Source organism: Pelobates fuscus, chromosome 6, assembly GCF_036172605.1.
Source record: "Pelobates fuscus isolate aPelFus1 chromosome 6, aPelFus1.pri, whole genome shotgun sequence".
Taxonomy (NCBI): Eukaryota; Metazoa; Chordata; class Amphibia; order Anura; family Pelobatidae; genus Pelobates; species Pelobates fuscus.
In genome coordinates, this window is record NC_086322.1 from 241,087,521 (window position 1) to 241,106,838 (window position 19,318).

The 19,318-nt window shown below is 41.5% G+C and overlaps 1 protein-coding gene across 1 annotated transcript in view; it reads right to left on the reverse strand.

Moving 5' to 3' along the window:
• Positions 1-2,883: 2,883 nt before the first annotated feature.
• Positions 2,884-19,318, reverse strand: part of LOC134565740 (ubiquinol-cytochrome-c reductase complex assembly factor 1) — a 216,431-nt gene continuing 199,996 nt past the window's right edge. The window contains exon 10 of the mRNA XM_063425387.1: positions 2,884-3,047. Coding sequence (XP_063281457.1) covers positions 2,913-3,047 — 135 coding nt within the window. The 3' untranslated portion in view covers positions 2,884-2,912. The remainder of the gene's footprint in view (positions 3,048-19,318) is intronic.

Consider the following 19,318-nt stretch of genomic DNA (forward strand, 5'->3'; position numbering starts at 1 on the left):
GTGTGTGTCTGTGTGAAGGGTGCAGCGTGTCATGAGTGAAGTGTATGTGAAGTGTGTAGTTAGTATGTGTGTGTGTGTGTGTGTGTTTGGTGTGCAGTGGGGGGAAGATGAAAGTAATACATAAATAGGTTTAGTTTTTATAAAAAAATAAATAAAAATAAATCTATACTTTATATCCCCCCTCCCTTCTTACCTTTACCTGGGAGGGGAGGCATAGAGATAAAACCCTTGTGGTTGTAGTGGAGGTGAATCCCTGGTGGTGAGTTGACGCAAGATCGAAACGTTGCCATGATAACCGAGAGGAACCCAGCGGAGCGGGTCTTTGATCTCCCCGACGGCCCATGAAGGCACATAGCAGGGCCGGCGCTCGGACAGTGTCGGCCTCTGCATGGACCGGCTGGGTAGATCCTGTGATCTCCCCAGCCGGCCTCGGCCCATGGCCATCGCGGCCCACCGGGCATTTGCCCAGTTTGCTCGTTGGCCTGTCCAGGCCTGCCTGACCCAGTCCTTGCAAGCTCAATGTCTAAGTGTAATTTTTGATCATGGCCTCACCTTTGTGCCTCATGTCCTGTTGGTTGCTAAAACCTGACGATTTCACCTTAAAAACATGTGTCCATCCCTTTCTTACGCAAGATGCTGCCAGGGAGCTTGTTCATGCTCTAGTAATCTCTTCCATGGATCACTGTAATTCTCTCCTAATTCAATCTGTGATGAATGCCGCTGCCAGGCTGATCTTTTTCTCCTGTCATTTCTCTCACACCTCACCCCTATGTCAATCCTTACACTGGCTTCCTGTACCCTACAGGTGTCCATTCAAAATACCAACCCTTACCTATAAAGCTTTAACCAGCACTAGCCCCTCTTACATTTCTTCACTGATACGTAGGTAGGTATCTTGGTCTCTCTGCTCTGCCGGTGACCTTCTCCTGTCTAATGCTTGCACGCTTAATGCTATTTCACGCCTGCAGGACTTCTCGCGGGCAGCAACTTTCCTTTGGAACAACCTTAAATCCTTTAAGAAGTCCCTCAAAACACATCTTTTCAGGAATTCTTAAGGCCTCCCATAGTAACTTCAATCTCACAAACATGCCTCTTGCACTCTCCTCAAAGGCCACCCTACCTATTGTGTTCTATGCCCTACCTTCTCTAGACTGTAAGCTTGTTTGAGCAGGGTCCTCATCTTCCTATTGTTCCTGTAACATTTAGTTATGGTCTCTTTTGTTAAATTCCTTTTTAATGTGAAGCGATGCGGAAAAAGCTTGCGCTATATAATACCAATAATAACAATAATAATAATAGCACCTTTTATGCTTTGCCTGTCTTTTGAAGTTGTAAATCATTCGGGCACCTCTGCCAAATTGACACTCAGTATACATAGAACACCAAATATTTAATAAAGACATACACATAGAGCAAAAATATCTTCCCAAAACCTATATACTTAATTATTTTTAAATATATGTAGGCATAAAACATATAAGGAGCACACAAAGTTGTTAATTTTAGCCTCTTATTCTACTTTATGATTATATATTAGGTTATTTAAAACAATGGCAGAAAAAAGCCTACAGGGTTCTGACAATGCAAACCTAAATGGAAATTTCAGATGAAAATAAAAATTATCTGCAAAGTACAAGTATGCAGCTTATTCAACATTACAAACCCCCATAAAATCTACAATTATATAGAAAACAATGCAAAAATACCAACATACTTTGAATTTCAAAGGTTTGTCTGTGCATTTGTGTGTAAAACAAGTCAACATTAAGCAGCACATTATGTGGGAAAGGTAACACGTCTGTGAACAAATCATCTAATGCAGGTTTGCGGTCAGAAATCAGTGCACATGGAGCAGGAACTGTCAAAATTCCAGAAATTACGCACGGGGAGGGGGGAGGTCCATAAATCACAGTGCTTTATTGGTCCTTAGGAACCATTTAAGAGCCAATGTTCCAGAATGAGGGAACTTCTGCTAGTAAGGACATGGGTTTAGTATATAATATCACGTTTTGCAGTCATTGATTTTTTGCTATTTATTTTGTGTGTTTTCATTTGTTTGCTCTGCAGCACATATTTGAGCAATGAATTTTGCATATTCACTGGAATGTAAATAAATGAGTGTATTCAGGAGCAATAGTATATAATCATGTTTTACAGTGGATATATTCACAGCTTTTTTTTTTTTTTTTTATTAGAATTTGCAAATAGACAATTGCCAGCAAATGTGAGCTGTCAAATTAGATTCTAATTTATCTAGTTTTTCTTCTAATAAACAAAAGTATCTGAAATTGACTGAACTGTTCCATAATTACATGGGTTATCGTTACAGTACTATCGTTACAGTTATCGTTATAGTATTCATAGCACACATACGTAAAGTTATTTAAATATATGAATGAGTTTCAAACTATAGATCCCTGGTGTAAAATACAGAGGACATTTTTTTTGTGTACTGTGACTTTTGCCAACAATGGCCGATTTCAAATATAGACTGATTTGATGATTGATCTCTGTGATTTTACCCTACTTTTGACAGTAGTGTAAGGCTTTAACCACAAACAAAAATTGTTTACAAACAAAACTCCCAAAAACTAAGATTTAAGATTGGTCAGTAACACTTACAACCTTTTTGTAAAGGCATTTTAAATTTGGTATACCTTATAAGATCCATTTAGGTATATGGGCATTGCTTTTGTGCACTGTATCCTAGAGAAAAGTTGATACTTGCATAGTTTCAAATGATTAACAAAATCAATAGATTTAAATAAAGTGGCACTCAAATCCCTGATACATTCTATGTAAACCAATCCACTCAAATAGGATAAAGCTGACTACTTCGGCCTTGTATCCTCTTCCATACATGGACTATGATGGCTTTATCTGCAGGTCTCCTTCGACATTGTGGAATTAATTTAAAGTCCCTCGTCATTATAGGTTGGGGCTGATGGCTTCAAGATGCTTTGAGGATCACTCTCCACCAGGGGACGCCAAGCTACTTCACCAGTCAGCAGCAGATCTTCTCCGTTTAGTGAATCTAGATATTGAATCTGAAATGGAAAAAAAATCTTAAAGCAACAATAGTTACCAGCTCTCGTACATTGTGTATGTGTGAAATCAACTATTTATTTGCAGTTTACAAAGGCACTTAAGCATATTGTTTTAATACCCGTGCACTTTACAAAAAGGAAAGACAACACAAACCATGGTTAAACATAAAGAGGAAACTAATTAACCATGTAAATTCAATAGTGATTAAGAATGTTTCACAGAACTCCTAAAATCTCCAAGAGGGAAAAAAATGCAAACTGTAATAAACATCCAAATAATACAACGTGGGACTATTAATACAGGAACGTTTTACATTCATGTCTAGAAAAACACAGCTACAAGACCCTGAATATTCTGTAATGATACTGCAGCACACATAATGAGATGTCCCTGAGCAAAGGATGGACTAGAGCAAGCATGTCAAACTCGCGGACCACAGGCCGGATGCCGGCCACAATGAATTTCTCTGCTGCCCAGCGAGCACATGCTTACTGTTAAGGCAGAGTAGGCACCTGCTCCTCCCACATTGTGGGTGCATACTCTGCTGAAATTTACTCGGCTGAGTGGAAAGGGAGATGAATGCAGCGGCGGAGCGAAGTCTGTTCTTCCTGCTCCTCACTGCTCGCGCGCCCTCTGTAGTGATGCCGGGTGCCGAAATATGACGTAATTCCGGCCCACATCACTATACTGTGCGCGTGAGGAGCAGGGAGATCTCCTGAGAGAAAACCCCAGGGAGAAGCCCCACACCAGCTTCCAAAGGTAGGGCGCAATCAGAAATAAATAAATAAAATGATTTGTGAGTGTGTGCAAGAATGTGCATACAGGCAGCGGCAATGTGAGTGAAGTCTGCTTGTTGACTAATATTATTATTCATTTTTTATTTTTATTTTTAAACAGGGGCATGGTTTTAGTAGAGGGGGGTGCTGGTATTAAGTAGAGAGGGGGACTGGGATTTAGTAGAGGGGGGAACTGGAATTTAGTAGAGGGTGAGACTAGGGTTTAGTAGAGGGGGGCTGGGATTTTTTTTATACTGTACTTTTTCAAATAAACCTATGTTTCTATGAAAATGTTCCTGCTATTTGAATAGATCACCAATGGTTAAATCAAGCATAAACTAAACTAATCATAAAATTTTTATTTTGCAGATACCTTAATATAGTGTCCTCGGAGGACTGATTTATGAGCCGCCCATATTGCGACAGGTTCAACCTCCTGTGAGGTATTGAGTGCGAAGTAGTCAGTGATGACCGTGCTAGTGGATTTGCATATGTCCTCATTTTTAAGGAGGCTGGTGTTTAGTGTCCAGCATTTGAGCCTGCCGAGGGTGACCGCAATGTCTGCTTGATTTGGACCAAGTGATGCTATCAATCTCAGAGTGTGTAAGTTTGGACATGCCTGTCCCGTTATATATATTGTCAATTTTCGAGTACGTGCCGTGAGGTGTTGAATAAAATGTAAAGTCACAGGTATCGGGGTGTTGGAGTCTCCATGCGTCCATTAAGTGTGTGTTAGACAAGAAGGTGTTCTAAAGTCTGTCTTGCGGTCCCCTACCATGTGACCGCACCATTCATGGTTTTGTGCTCCAGTTTGCTGCCGGACACAGCACTGCGTTAAGATCGCCCCCTTCCAGTATCACCCCCTCTGAACCATACTGTCCCAGTATTGAGGATCTGGGTCGTTAGTTGTGTAGACATTGACTATATGAAACTTTGTGTTATGCATGGAGACTGAAATGGTTACATATAGTGTATAGAGAGCGTAGTGTACCAATAAAGGGGAGACTGGGATAAATGGCAAATATACAGGTACGAGCCAGGTCGGGAGAAAGGCGCGCATTAGGGGTCCACGTAATGCTGTCTTTGATCATACGGACAGTACTAGGACTAAAAACTATGGGGATTTCAGTCTTATAGCCTATATGGGGATTAGCATTCGGTGGAGCTAGCATGACTATTCACTTATATAGCAATTTCTTCACAGTGACTGATTTTCTAGACTAACGGTCCATGCTGACGACTTATGAGCTAACTTTTCTATTTACTACAAGAGATCCCGTTCAGCAGTGATTTTTTTCCTCCCTCGGCTCACGGTTCTTATTTAGACCTAAGCAATGCTATATAGATATTATTTATAGCTACAGAACTTATACACCTGCAGCTACTAAACTGTCACGAACATTATTGTGCATACAGTTACCAAGACTATGGCTGGAAGTGCCCTTGCAGGCACGGGGGGGAAGTTGACCAAGATTAGATGGTTATCAAGTAGCTACTGTATAGAGACTTTTCGAATTACATGAAACTAGGTTATTTAGCAGATAATAAGATTTTGGCTTTGCTCTTATCAGCACCACTTCCCTCACTCGCTCACGGCACCAATCAAGCCCTAGCATTTTTTTTTTTTTGTCAATCTTTCTTTTATTGAGGCATATATAGTGGGGTACAAAATAAAGAGAGGGAAATGCAATAACGGTTGACAGCGGAGGGTTCGTACATCATTAATTTGAAGAAACCACATTTCCTGAGTAGCGATGCCTCATTTTTTTTTAAATTTTTTTTTTGTTAAAACAGTTTTCTGTTGGCTTGTTGTGTAGCATAAACATAATATAACCATAAACAGTGCCTATCTAGGTAAACTATGAAAATAGAGAGTCAGTAGGCTATATAACATCGTAGACACGCTTTAGATGATTAAATCGTCAGGTTAAACATTCAAGAATATTGTAAGCTAGGTAACTCTCTGAATACTCATCAGTAGGAAAAACAATTTGTACGGAGGTAACTATGCTAAACGTGCATACAGTGGTGGCTGTGCTCAAGGCTAAACATGTATGGCTGTGTGAGTTAACTAAGAGCTTACATTTACACTTCATTGGGCACACGACAGGCGTATACATATGTATAAGGTGCCAATGTTTGCTAGGCTGTGTATGTTGAGTGTATTCTCTGAGTCTCACTGTGGTAAGAGTAAGCTAAAGGGTTGTAGCGTAGTTTTCCATACAAAATGTAAAAAGAATTTAAAATAAAATAATATAAAATAATAACAAAGTTATACGAGCAGGCAACATAGTAAGCATGGTTACAAGTGGGAGTCCAGCAAGGAGAGTCCATGTGGGTCATTCAAGTTAGGTCACTACAGCCATTGGCATAGGAGCGGTCGAGGATATACAGCAAGCCAGCTGAGCAGCCCTTTGTGGACATGGTGCCTCTTCGGCCCTGGGTCAGTGTGAGGGCTGGTACCTTCCTGCCACGAGCCTGGGGTCCTTTCAGGTCCAGGGACTTTCCCGGCGGGCGGGTGCGTTGGGCTGTGCATGGGTCTGGCGCGTGTTGGCGTCTGCGGTCCTCCGCTTGTGTGGCCGATACCTGCGGGTCAATCCCCTCATTGCCCTCTGTCCAGGTTGGCGATTCATGCGAGTTGCTGTGGCTTGGCGTTTTTTGGTGCCCTTCTGAGGTTTCCCAATCCTCTTGGAGCCTCCTGCTAGTGCTGTAGGTGGGCTAGTGAGAGGTATGTCAGCAGCTAGTCTTGTGTGGGCCAGTAGCGGAGTCCAAAATTTATCAAAGATTGCGTCCAGAGAGTCTCTCACCGGTAGATTGAGGTCTGGTTATGCAGGCTGCAGCTGCTTTCCAGGAGTGTAGTCATCGCTTATGGCCGCCATCTTAGAGGCCTGCTCCTCCAGTCCGTCGGCTGTGGTTGCCGGCTGCGTCAGCAGATTAGGGAGCGGGACGGTTCTGTGTGGAAGGGACCGGGTTAACCCCCACCGGTCCAAAGGGGGGGGGATGATTTGTGCTGGTCTGCGGCCGTCTTCCCAGCCCGTCCTCTCTTGTAGGCCACAGCCTTCCGCTTCGGATCCCGGGCGTTCCGGGCGGCAAGTCAGGTATCTGCGGGTGTGCACTGGGTTCCCCAAGCTGATTAGCCTTGTTTTGCGGGTTTTCGAGGGTTGCACCCCCCGATTTCTGGCGGTTATGTCGCCATCCGGCGGGATCTCGAGCAGAGCACGTCTTACTCGTTTGCTAGTCAGGCTCCGCCCCAAGCCCTAGCATTTTTACACAGGTAGATACTCTACGGCTATATACTCAAGAGTAATAGGAGCAGCAGCCTAAACTCAGCATTACCATGTATGCTTTATTTGTGCAGATAGTATGTATTGTCCAGGAGGTTTCAGTAGCATGCAGAAGTCATAACAGTTATTGGTTATCAATACCAATAGGATTACAAGTCCGAGCTTAGCATTATTACATGCCCATGTACTGACACCAACATAAGACTCCAGTTACGATACCATCTCTGGATCACTTCTGCACTACTGTTAGTACCAGTACCGAGTATTACTCTATTTTACCTGAGAATAATAGGAGAGCTAGCCCTAGTTTAGATATACCATTGTCAACCAATTGACTCACATGCTAGGCTTAGTCATATTCTTATCACCTAGTACAGGCAGAACATATTTCTTTCGGTGGTTTTCTTTAGCGCTTATATGTTATAACAGTGTTCTAATACCGACCTTGTCCAGCAGGTGTCATTCCCCAGGCACATATTTATTTACTAGTATACTCAGCACAGATGTGTGCTGTGTCTTATACATTTAGCGTATCCGCTATAGACTTAATCCTTCATTATATATCGATTTATCAGGTATTGATTTCATTTTGGAATATATTTTAGTATTCCTTTTTCTATTTTTTGATTATGGTTTCCACTATTTAGTTTGTATACAGCACATTGGGTGATTGACGTTGGCAATTTTTAATATTCTTGTACTAATTAAAGATTTTTTGTTTAATTATTTTTTTATTATTTTTTTCCTTTATCTGAATTGATTGCTTGTACCCATATATTTTCCATTTATCCCAGTCCCCCCCTTATTGGTACACTACTCTCTCTATACACTGATTACACCTGGGGTTACTTCCCCTCCCCCTCCCTTTACTTGTACCATTTTGGCTTTTTTCGTTCTGTTCTCAACATGGTTACGTATAGTCTCTCGAGATCTGCCTGTAAACATGTCACCTGTAGAGGGCAGCGTTTGTGTTTCAGAATTGCAACACCTGCAAACTTACACAAGGATCTAGCTTTGTGTACCAGAGTATATTGTTTATCTGATAGTTTCACTGTGGCCGACCTGGGGAAGTGTGTCCTGAATTAGGGCAATATCCGTGTTTTGAGATCACGCAAGAGCAGTCTGTGTTTGTGGGGGGAATTAAATCCTTTTACATTAAGGGACACTAGTTTCAACGCCATCATGTGAAAAGGTGTATAGGAATAGGTGTAGGTGGAATATGCTACATCCGGTCATGCCCATGCATGGCATCTTTTTGCACAGTCCTGGGACCTTGGTCCCACGGTTCCACCCCTAGTCCCCCAACAAAAACAATGTTTTTACAACAACAAAAAATACAACATAAGGCTAACCTCATGAAGAAACATATATACAAAGAAAACAAAATAGTCTGGTCTTACGTTTGCCAGAGCAGCTTGGGGGTGTGTGCCTCCCGGGTCCGGAAAAATCCTAATTTCGTCTCGAGAAGGCGGCTCCCAGCCCCAATCTGCTATGCTGCAGAATGCAAGACCCATACAGTGTATATACTGTGTGTTACCATGTCCAGTGATATATATATCTATAAACACCATACTTTGTCATTCTCTAGTTCCCTTGGCTCAGATATACCCAATGGTATGCCCCGTTGAAGTGTGAAACCCTCCCGGAGCTTCTTGCAGTGGTATAAAGCCTATGTCTGCCCTGGGGGCAGAAGGATACTACTTCTCTCCAGAAGGGTTCCGGGCAGTAAGGACCACCGACCCGGGATCTCCCATTATTCGATGGGTGGGGGAAGGTTAAGTCACATTGGCTAATGCTGCTCGAGATAGCCAAGCCAGGCATGAAGAATCTGTGTCTGCAGTGGCCTGCAAGCGGCATTGGATGACATACTGACCATGACATAATCTCTTATGTCTTAGGGGAGAGGCCGGACGGCCCAGTGAGGTGTCAGTTAGGGCTGTGTCTACTTCTCTGATGCTTACATACATATGAACAAAGCATCCCCCCCCCCCCATTTAGTTGTTTTGTGGAAAGTGTGACCATGACCCCCCTCCCATCTCTTTTCATGGGGTGTATAATGCTTCCCATTCGCTTTTACTCCTCCCCTGATGTGTTCCCCCTTGGAGATACCTGCCTGGCCTGCCCAGACAATGGTGTGGCCTCAGGTCTATCATTCTGTACCACACGCCCTCTAGATATGGAGAATCCTGCTGGTATGTCGATGTTGAGGTCTTTAACCCCTTAAGGACACATGACGTGTGTGACACGTCATGATTCCCTTTTATTCCAGAAGTTTGGTCCTTAAGGGGTTAAGGAAAGTTGTGGGGTCTGATCCCGGCAGCAAGGTGGAACAATACAGCGCAGTAATGGGGAACGCAATTGGAAATGGAAAATAACAGGACATACATAGGCATGACGTGTAAAGGGAAAAAGAGACAGAAAGTGCAGAAGTATGGCTGGTAATGGTACCGCATTAGTTGGACATGTATGGGACCAAGAGGAAGTACAGTAGTATGACCAACAAAGGAAATAAGAGGTAGTATAATAGTATAACAAGTGCAGTGGTAGGGCATATAAGGAAAACAAGAGCCAGTACAGTGGCAGGACATGTAAGAAGAACAATAACCAGTGCAGGGGCATAAAAGGGGCATAAAAAAAAAAATATATATATATGTGTGTGTGTGTGTGTGCTGTATATGTGTGGGAGTGTGCTGCGAGGATGCTGTCTGTATGAGGGTGCTGTGTGTGAGTGAGGGTGCTGTGTGTGTCTGAAGGTGCTGTTTGCTGTGTGTCTGAGTGCTGTGTGTGTCTGGGGGTGCGCTGTGTGTGCTGTGTGTGTCTGGGGGTGCTGTGTGTGTCTGGGAGTGCTGTGTGTGTCTGGGAGTGCTGTGTGTGTCTGGGAGTGCTGTGTGTGTCTGGGAGTGCTGTGTGTGTCTGGGGGTGCTGTGTGTTTCTGGGTGCTGTGTGTGTCTGGGGGTGCGGTGTGTGTCTGGGAGTGCTGTGTATTTCTGGGTGCTGTGTATTTCTGGGTGCTGTGTGTGTCTGGGAGTGCTGTGTGTGTCTGGGAGTGCTGTGTGTGTGTGTCTGGGAGTGCTGTGTGTGTGTCTGGGAGTGCTGTGTGTGTCTGGGAGTGCTGTGTGTGTCTGGGGGTGCTGTGTGTTTCTGGGTGCTGTGTGTGTCTGGGGGTGCGGTGTGTGTCTGGGAGTGCTGTGTATTTCTGGGTGCTGTGTATTTCTGGGTGCTGTGTATTTCTGGGTGCTGTGTGTGTCTGGGAGTGCTGTGTGTGTGTGTCTGGGAGTGCCGTTTGCGTGTGTCTGGGAGTGCTGTGTGTGTGTCTGGGAGTGCTGTGTGTGTGTCTGGGAGTGCTGTGTGTGTGTCTGGGGGTGCTGTGTGTGTCTGGGGGGGCTGTGTGTGTCTGGGGGGGCTGTGTGTGTCTGGGGGGGCTGTTAGTGTGAGTGTATTTTGTATTTAAATTTTAATATTTTTTTTATTAATAATACAAAAAAAAAGTTATATTAATTACCCTCCCCCCCCCCCCTCCCCTCCTTCTTACCTTTAGGGGGTGGGAAGCCGGGTTTCCATGGGGGGGTGCCTGATCCCTTGTGGTCCTAGTGGAGGTGGGGCAGATTGCTTAATATCCCCCCTCCCTTCTTACATCAGGCCTGGGAGGGGGGATCCTTACTGCAGCTTCATTCCCTGGTGGTCCTAGTGGTGAGAGTGAACTCTAGCCTGGAGGCTGGAGACCTCGCGAGAGGACCCGGCGGAGCTGCTGGCTAGAGCTCCGCCGGTGTTCTCTCCTGCCTCCCTCCTTCCCTCTCCTGCTGGCGGCCGCATCTCAGTGTCTCTGGGCCGGTGAGGGAGATCTTTGATCTCCCTACCGGCCCATGGAGAGACACAGCGGGGACGGCGCTCGGGTAGCGCTGGCCCTGCAGGGGCTGGCAGGGGAGATCCTGTGATCTCCCCTGCCGGCCTCGGCCCCACGGCCATCGCGGCCCACCGGGCATTTGCCCGGTATGCCCGATGGCCAGTCCGGGCCTGACAGCCGAGCTAGCCAGACGGGTTTGCTGAGAGCTCTGGTCTGACGGAGACTAAAAGTGACTAATACAAGCCATAATTGTGCAACACAATGGTGGCTCACTGGTAAAGCGCACCCCACTATGCAGTCTAGCAAGCCAGGCGACCTTATGGCCGGGAGAGACGGACGATGGCAGCCACACAGCCAACTTTCTAATGCCCCGCAAACTCCGCCCCCCCATCTGGACCAGTGGGGGGTCATCCCGGGGAAGTACCTTGCTGGAAGTTAGACCGCATGCGGAGTCCAAGATGGCTGCCAAGCCTCAAGAGAGCCTGGAAGCCTGGAGAGAGCGATTTGAGGCTAATTTCTATTGAATCTGCCATGGATTCTGGAGGCGCTTGGAATGCAGGCCGACCCACTGCTACTCACCTACGACACTGGAGAAAGAAGCTGAAATAGTACCTCACCCACACGGTGCAAGGTTGGGGTCCAACATGGAGGCGCACCCACCTCGCTGCCTGACATACCAGCGGTCTCAATGGGCAGCAAGACGCAAAGAAGCACCACACTGCCGCAAATCTCGCAGCTATTCAGCTGTGCAGCATTTCGGAAAAAGACAAATCCATGCTCGCACACCGCCCTGTCGGTCACACTTCACAGTGCTGCTTACGGGCGCTGGGATGGCCCAAAGGACCTGGCCCTTTCATGGACTATATTACTCACCGACTGACGTGGCACAGGGGTGCGCAGGACTTCGGGGCTGGTGGCGCTTATGCATGCAGAAGCGTGGATTCACTATGATCCAGACCCTGCGAGCAATCAAGCTCCAACTATCTGGTCACGGGCCCAGAAACACGCAACGCATCGTGGAGGCGGGAGAAGCCAAGCCAGGCATGAAGAATCCGTGTCTGCAGTGGTCTGCAAGTGGCATTGGATGACATACTAACCATGACATAATCTCTGCTACCGCTGCTGCTTGTTGTGCTGGCGTAATGTTGATCTAGTCTATAAGCGGTTTACTCTGTATTAGTTTTAATAACCAGTGGTAACAAAGCAACCCAGCTTTGAGATAGTCCAGCTCTCTACCCACATTTTTATTGTGCCTTATGTCTAGCTAACCTACTATTTCTTTAACTCGGAGAAGGACTCTCTTACAAGAGAGCCACACATACTTGCCACACAGCATATATATAACAAGCTATATTGTTCCTTTGCCTATACTAATCATCCAATCCCAGTACCCAGTTGTATACATAATCTGTTTAGCATTTTACATAATCAATTAATTTCTAATATTTGCATAATCAGCCAATCTAGCCTGTTTCCTATAATAAGTAATTATGTCTCACCTCTGACTATCTCTTCTACTTATATTCTAAAAAAATTGCAGAATATCTAAAAGCCATTTCAAAGATTCAGCTGTCAATATTTGCTATGCTTGTGATGGCTGTTGTGGCTTAACAAGCTTCTTGTTATTATTTGCACAACATAAATAAAGATTGACAAAAACAAACACCAATAAAACAAAAGCATGAAAAATATAAAACAAAGCAACATGATGATCATATTCCTCTCTAAATTACTATTATAAACAGGGAGGCAATGAGGCAATTCAGTGAGATTCCACCCATGAACGTAAGGTGTTTCTGGAAAGCTTGTATAAGTATCCTAGCATGTCAAATAGTTACAAAGCATCTGTTTATGCAAGATTAAAAACAAACATGCAATTAATTAGAATAGAAAAATGAAAACCAATGAGGAGAAACATTTTAGTTGTTGTTGGTGACACCATTATTACCAGAATAGATATTTGCCAAGAGATTAACAATCTATTACTGCCTCTTAGAAGACGATTCAAGTCTGTTCCATGTGCTACAATTACTACACCTTTAAACTGGCCATATCTTTAGAAAATCTCTTACAGGAACGCTGTAAGAAGGATGGAGTCATTTGGGAAAAGATTACGTAACTCACAGGTGTTTTTGCAAAGCTGCTTAGTTCAGACCATGCAGAAAAATACATCATTAAAACAAACTTTAGAAGGGCCTAAAAAAAAAATATATATATATATATATATATATAAAAAAAAAAAAAAAATGTAAAAAAAAAATAAATCACACGAGACTAAACATTAAACATTTCTTCGAAGTCAAGGATTATTAAGCATGTCACAGAGCCGCACATTTTATTTGACAAGTTTTCTGTAAGCCTAAGAACAGTACCAGTGAAGACAAAGTGATGAAAAATAAAATAGAAGGTTGAATACTCTATATGCAACAAAGAAATGGAAACCACATTCAATAAGCATACAATAAAAATACAACCTGGAAAATAAAACCAGAGTAGGTCTATTCTCTATAGGAATGAGATAAAGTCTAAAATGACAAAAAATGAAATACAAATCATAGCGTAACACAATAAGAGATATTTAGTGAAGAATGTGATGTTAGTAGCAAACTCACAAACAGCGGTGAAAATCAGGCCTCTCACCCCCTTGGGGTATATGTAATATGTAGCTTGATAGTAGATTCAAGTATATAGATGTCTTCAAAGAAATGGATAAAAAGAGCCATACATAGTGAAGTATGTAGTAAAATTACAAAAACACATTTATTGATTGCACTTACAAACAGAGAAGAATCATAGGCATATCTCCACTACAAGTGGAACTGGATAGCAGCGTGGTGGATTGGAGCCAAAGGTCAGCGTGAAGAACCCAGCCAACAAGTAAACCAATAAAATATTAAAATACAACAACGAAAGTCCGATATCCAACGCGTTTCGTCCGACAGTACATGTAAGGGACTTCTTCAGGGATATATGTAGAGCCTTGTGTGGAAGTGCTTCTTATACCCGAGGTAATTCTTCATAATGCCGTTCACCGGCAGCGTGCGTTCCAGCGTGGAACGCAGTGATCCACTTCCTCTGACGTCTATCCGGTATTCGCCGCATGCGCCCGGGAAACTTGAGGTCCGCAGCACTAGAGTACTAAACGTGCTGTGACGTGTTGTATAAGAGATCTAAACATAGGAGAGCAAAGTACACAACTGGCGATATGTCGCCATACAGACATGGAAAAACTGAATCCTGGCGATAGTATAACAAATATGTATAGCAAATGATCGAATATACATTAATGTATAATACAGAATATAAGATACATAAAAACAGTAAATAAAATGAATACACTGATGAACTGATCAATCAACTAACCATCAATCCATCAGTTAGTATTCAATATGCAAACATTTAATATGTTGATGAACCAATCAATAAGTATATTTAGATAATATTAAATATCCATATGTATAGTATACAAAAACAGACTTGTGATGTATACTTAGCTATTATACAAAATGGAAGAAAAAAGGAGAAAATTAGTATGGATGTCAAAATTAAATTGTCTAAAAATAGATCTAAATGTTTATTAATATAAAAGATGAGAGAAAAAAAGGTAAAAGGTGGATGCATATGAAGTCCAAATAACAAATCCAATGTTCTAGAATATAAATTCAAATCAGACCTTGTAGGTCTATTTCTGCATTAAGTCCATGTTGTAAAGTCTTGGGGGTATATATCCAGAATGCTTCTTGGCGAATTAATTCTTGGAGTTTATCCCCTCCTCTAACGCTCAATGTAATATGTGACTCAAAATCGTTTTCAAACATTAAGATCCCCAATAAAAAAAAAAAGACCTCACTCATAAGTGGAAGAGGATCTAATTACGTCAGCACATCTCCCACACAGACAGAATTAAACAAAATTGAAGGTATTTTCAATCTATCTCAGGTCAATTTTTCATGTGATGAACTATCCCTCCTTAAAAAAGGACTCAAATTTGCCCCTACAACTAATTTGAATGGTTTTAATTTATATTTGGATAATCAATTTTTTTTTAAAAAATTAACAATTAAAAGATTTTTCCATAATAGAGACACTCATAATCCCCAGGATAATACACCATCTCAAGACGAATTGGAAAATGATTCAGATTCTGTCAAAAATATCATGCATACTTCATTTAAACCTAATTCTCATTTTTATCCTTGGTCAGCAAAGAGCAAAGAGCAAATATCTAGATATTTTCAATGAGCTAGTTCAAGCGGATTTAGATAAATTAACCAATAATAGATTTCATTCTAATCTTAACAAAAGAGAAAGAGAAGCCTTAAAAACATTAACTGAGAATTCTAATATAGTCATAAAGGAGGCAGACAAAGGGGGAGGTACTGTCATTATGGATAGATCTTACTATATGGAAGAAGCTTATAACATCTTAAAGGACATTAACACATATGAAATTTTACCACACAATCCTACTTCCACGTTTTTGCAGGATTTAAAGAAATCCATACTAATTTTCTCCTTTTTTCTTCAATTTTGTATAATAGCTAAGTATACATCACAAGTCTGTTTTTGTATACTATACATATGGATATTTAATATTATCTAAATATACTTATTGATTGGTTCACCAACATATTAAATGTTTGCATATTGAATACTAACTGATGGATTGATGGTTAGTTGATTGATCAGTTCATCAGTGTATTCATTTTATTTACTGTTATATTCTGTTATATTAACTATATTCTGTATTATACATTAATGTATATTCGATCATTTGCTATACATATTTGTTATACTATCGCCAGGATTCAGTTTTTCCATGTCTGTATGGCGACATATCGCCAGTTGTGTACTTTGCTCTCCTATGTTTAGATCTCTTATACTACACGTCACAGCACGTTTAGTACTCTAGTGCTGCGGACCTCAAGTTTCCCGGGCGCATGCGGCGAATACCGGATAGACGTCAGAGGAAGTGGATCACTGCGTTCCACGCTGGAACGCACGCTGCCGGTGAACGGCATTATGAAGAATTACCTCGGGTATAAGAAGCACTTCCACACAAGGCTCTACATATATCCCTGAAGAAGTCCCTAACATGTACTGTCGGACGAAACGCGTTGGATATCGGACTTTCGTTGTTGTATTTCAATATTTTATTGGTTTACTTGTTGGCTGGGTTCTTCACGCTGACCTTTGGCTCCAATCCACCACGCTGCTATCCAGTTCCACTTGTAGTGGAGATATGCCTATGATTCTTCTCTGTTTGTAAGTGCAATCAATAAATGTGTTTTTGTAATTTTACTACATACTTCACTATGTATGGCTCTTTTTATCCATTTCTTTGAAGACATCTATATACTTGAATCTACCATCAAGCTACATATTACATATACCCCAAGGGGGTGAGAGGCCTGATTTTCACCGCTGTTTGTGAGTTTGCTACTAACATCACATTCTTCACTAAATATCTCTTATTGTGTTACGCTATGATTTGTATTTCATTTTTTGTCATTTTAGACTTTATCTCATTCCTATAGAGAATAGACCTACTCTGGTTATATTTTCCAGGTTGTATTTTTATTGTATGCTTATTGAATGTGGTTTCCATTTCTTTGTTGCACATTTTACTACTTTGGGTGTTAGTGAGGTACACCTGGGACCCTTTCAATTTAGCAGATTTATGATCTCTGTTAGTGTGTATACTATATTCTTTTTCACTTTGAATACTCTATATGCTTATGTTTATGCCAATACATATATGTACTAGTAAAGAACTGCCCCATGTGAATTGATTAGTACATGCCCATTACATATGTGTGTAGTGTGTCTCTACAAGCACCTTAATATAGCATGAGGTTGGACCCATTAATTCCAAGTGCTCATGTTTTGGAATTTACTGTAAATAGCCACTCAAGTTTTCAGTTGTAATATATACCTCCATTTAAACAGACAGCTAGAGTGACCAGATATAGTGCTAGGAAAATGTTATCCTTCATCTGTATCGTACAGCAGAAGAAAACCACAGTAAGATGCAACATAGATATGTTCCTTAAAGTCAAGGCTGGAATTGAATCCAGTTTGTCTTAATGTGAAGACAAACCCAGCTTGTCTTATGGCAGATATACAGGTAATGCATTAAAAATGTATGTATGTATAAAATAAGTTACAATGGAACACTGTCCTGTGTGTCCTGCGCATTCCTGCCCCCATAACGTCAAAAGGCGGATGCTGATATGGGGGTGGGAGTGATACCAAAAATATACACCTTCAAAGTAAATACGTTTGCTGCAAATTCCAAGGATACACACCTTATGCAGCAAACTCTTCCTAGAACAGAGTGGCTGAAACAAGCTCTGAAATGGGTACATAAATAAACTGGGCAGTTTGTGTTTTTTGTAACTACTTTGTGCCAAAAAGTGCGCTTTTATTTGACAAGTAAAGTCTATGAAAGTTACACAAAATGTTATTAAAAATTGTTAACAGCCGCAAATTCGTGTTGATAGCTATTACACAATATTTAGGGGCAAAGACACCATTTACAGTTTTCATGGAGAACTGGTATTATGATTAAATGAGGTTAGACCCTAAGGAATTGGTAGTGCTGTACCACGGGTAGTTCCGCCAATTTTATTTTGGAGCGCTGCCAAACTATTATGCTTTCTTAATTACAATTTTTTATTTTTTTTTGGCAATGTTCCCATTGCCAGAAAGATGGTTTCCTTAAATTCACTGCTGTAATAACAACACATATTATGTATTTATATAAAAGAAAGCTACTGAATACATAGAAGTAAGCTCATCGGGTTTAATTTATCATACAGCGCATGGTTCTGTTTATTCAGAAGGCAAAAGACGATATGTAGTCTTGGAATGGAGATTTTGGAAAACTTTCCAGATTTTTAAGGAAAAACACATGGGGTTCCTAGAAACATTCAACATTTAGCTTACACTACCAAAGATATACTTGAAGTTTATGTCTGTTTTTATTCTTTAACAGCAAAAAAGTACCCTATTAGAATGAGATTTGAGAGTCTGGCAGCTACGAATTACAGAAAATGTAACCAGCTACGGTACATGTTAAATGCCAGAGTTTCTCTATCTCCGGGTTGGTAAACAATTTAAACTAAGAGCAAAAATACAAAACCTTGCAGAATATTCTGTGGGAACAACTAAAATACAGAGATAAAGAGATACAAAGAAATTAGACTTGGTTATAAGGTACAAGAGTTGGGCTGTGTTGTGTAGAGCATGTGAAAAAAATACTTAAGGACAAATTTAGCAATGAAAGTTAGGCCAAACCCCTAGCAGTATATGCGTAACGTTATTTGGTTGCAGGGTCGAGCGGCTGTAGGGGCTCTATCCGGGCACAGGAAAAAAGTAAGTAAACCCTTGTTTTCCAATTTTTGCTTAGATTTAGGGGATGTCCTAAAGGTAAAGAGGCGAACACTATAGTGTTAGGAGCAATGGTTTGTATTCCTAATACCATAGTGTTCCTTTAACAAGTTTGTCTTCAGTTCGCCACGACAGATAACCCCAAACAATGTCACACATGGCCAAACTCTATGAAAAGGCAAAACATCCTCTAAAGTGAATGCTCACTTAGAGTGCTGGACAAACAAGCTATCGGAAGGTTTAACTTCCCAAATTATATATATATATATATATATATATATATATATATATTATATAAAGTCCTGTTATCTCCTTGCACACACACTTCAATGTGAATTTTTGCCTGGTGCTGTTAAGCCAATGCCATAATATACACAAATATAGGGAACAAGAGGCAAGCACTCACAGTCTTTTGATTTCTTTAAAACGATATTCCTTTATTTCATTGTTTAAAACTTGATCGACGTTTCAGCCATCGTGCATGGCTTTCATCAGGATCTTTTAAGATCTTTTAAGATCTATATATAATTTATTTATTTTTCCTTTACGGCAATCTCAAAATTACATATGCCCCCACACACACACGCAATTAAGAGAAAATAAGAAAATGTTGGCATTTGCAGACGTGGGCTCAGCACCATCTTCCAAATATGGTGGAAATAGCAACTAATTATCTCCCATTAGAAGGAAGTATATAATGTGATCAGTGGAAATGTAAATGGTATACTCCTGAAACAAGGCTCTAGAATATCTTGCCTCCCAGAGTGTCTAAATATAAGAAATCCGTCACTAAACATCCTTTGCACAGAACAAAGACACTTATCACTGTGTCACAGATCACCTATATATCACAGATCACCTATATGCTCTGTTTGAAATACACCCTTAGAAGCATCACTTGAACTAACCTTTGTGATTACCCTCAAATGAGTGGGTCTCTGGATCAGGGGAGACACTCTTCACATGGTTACCCT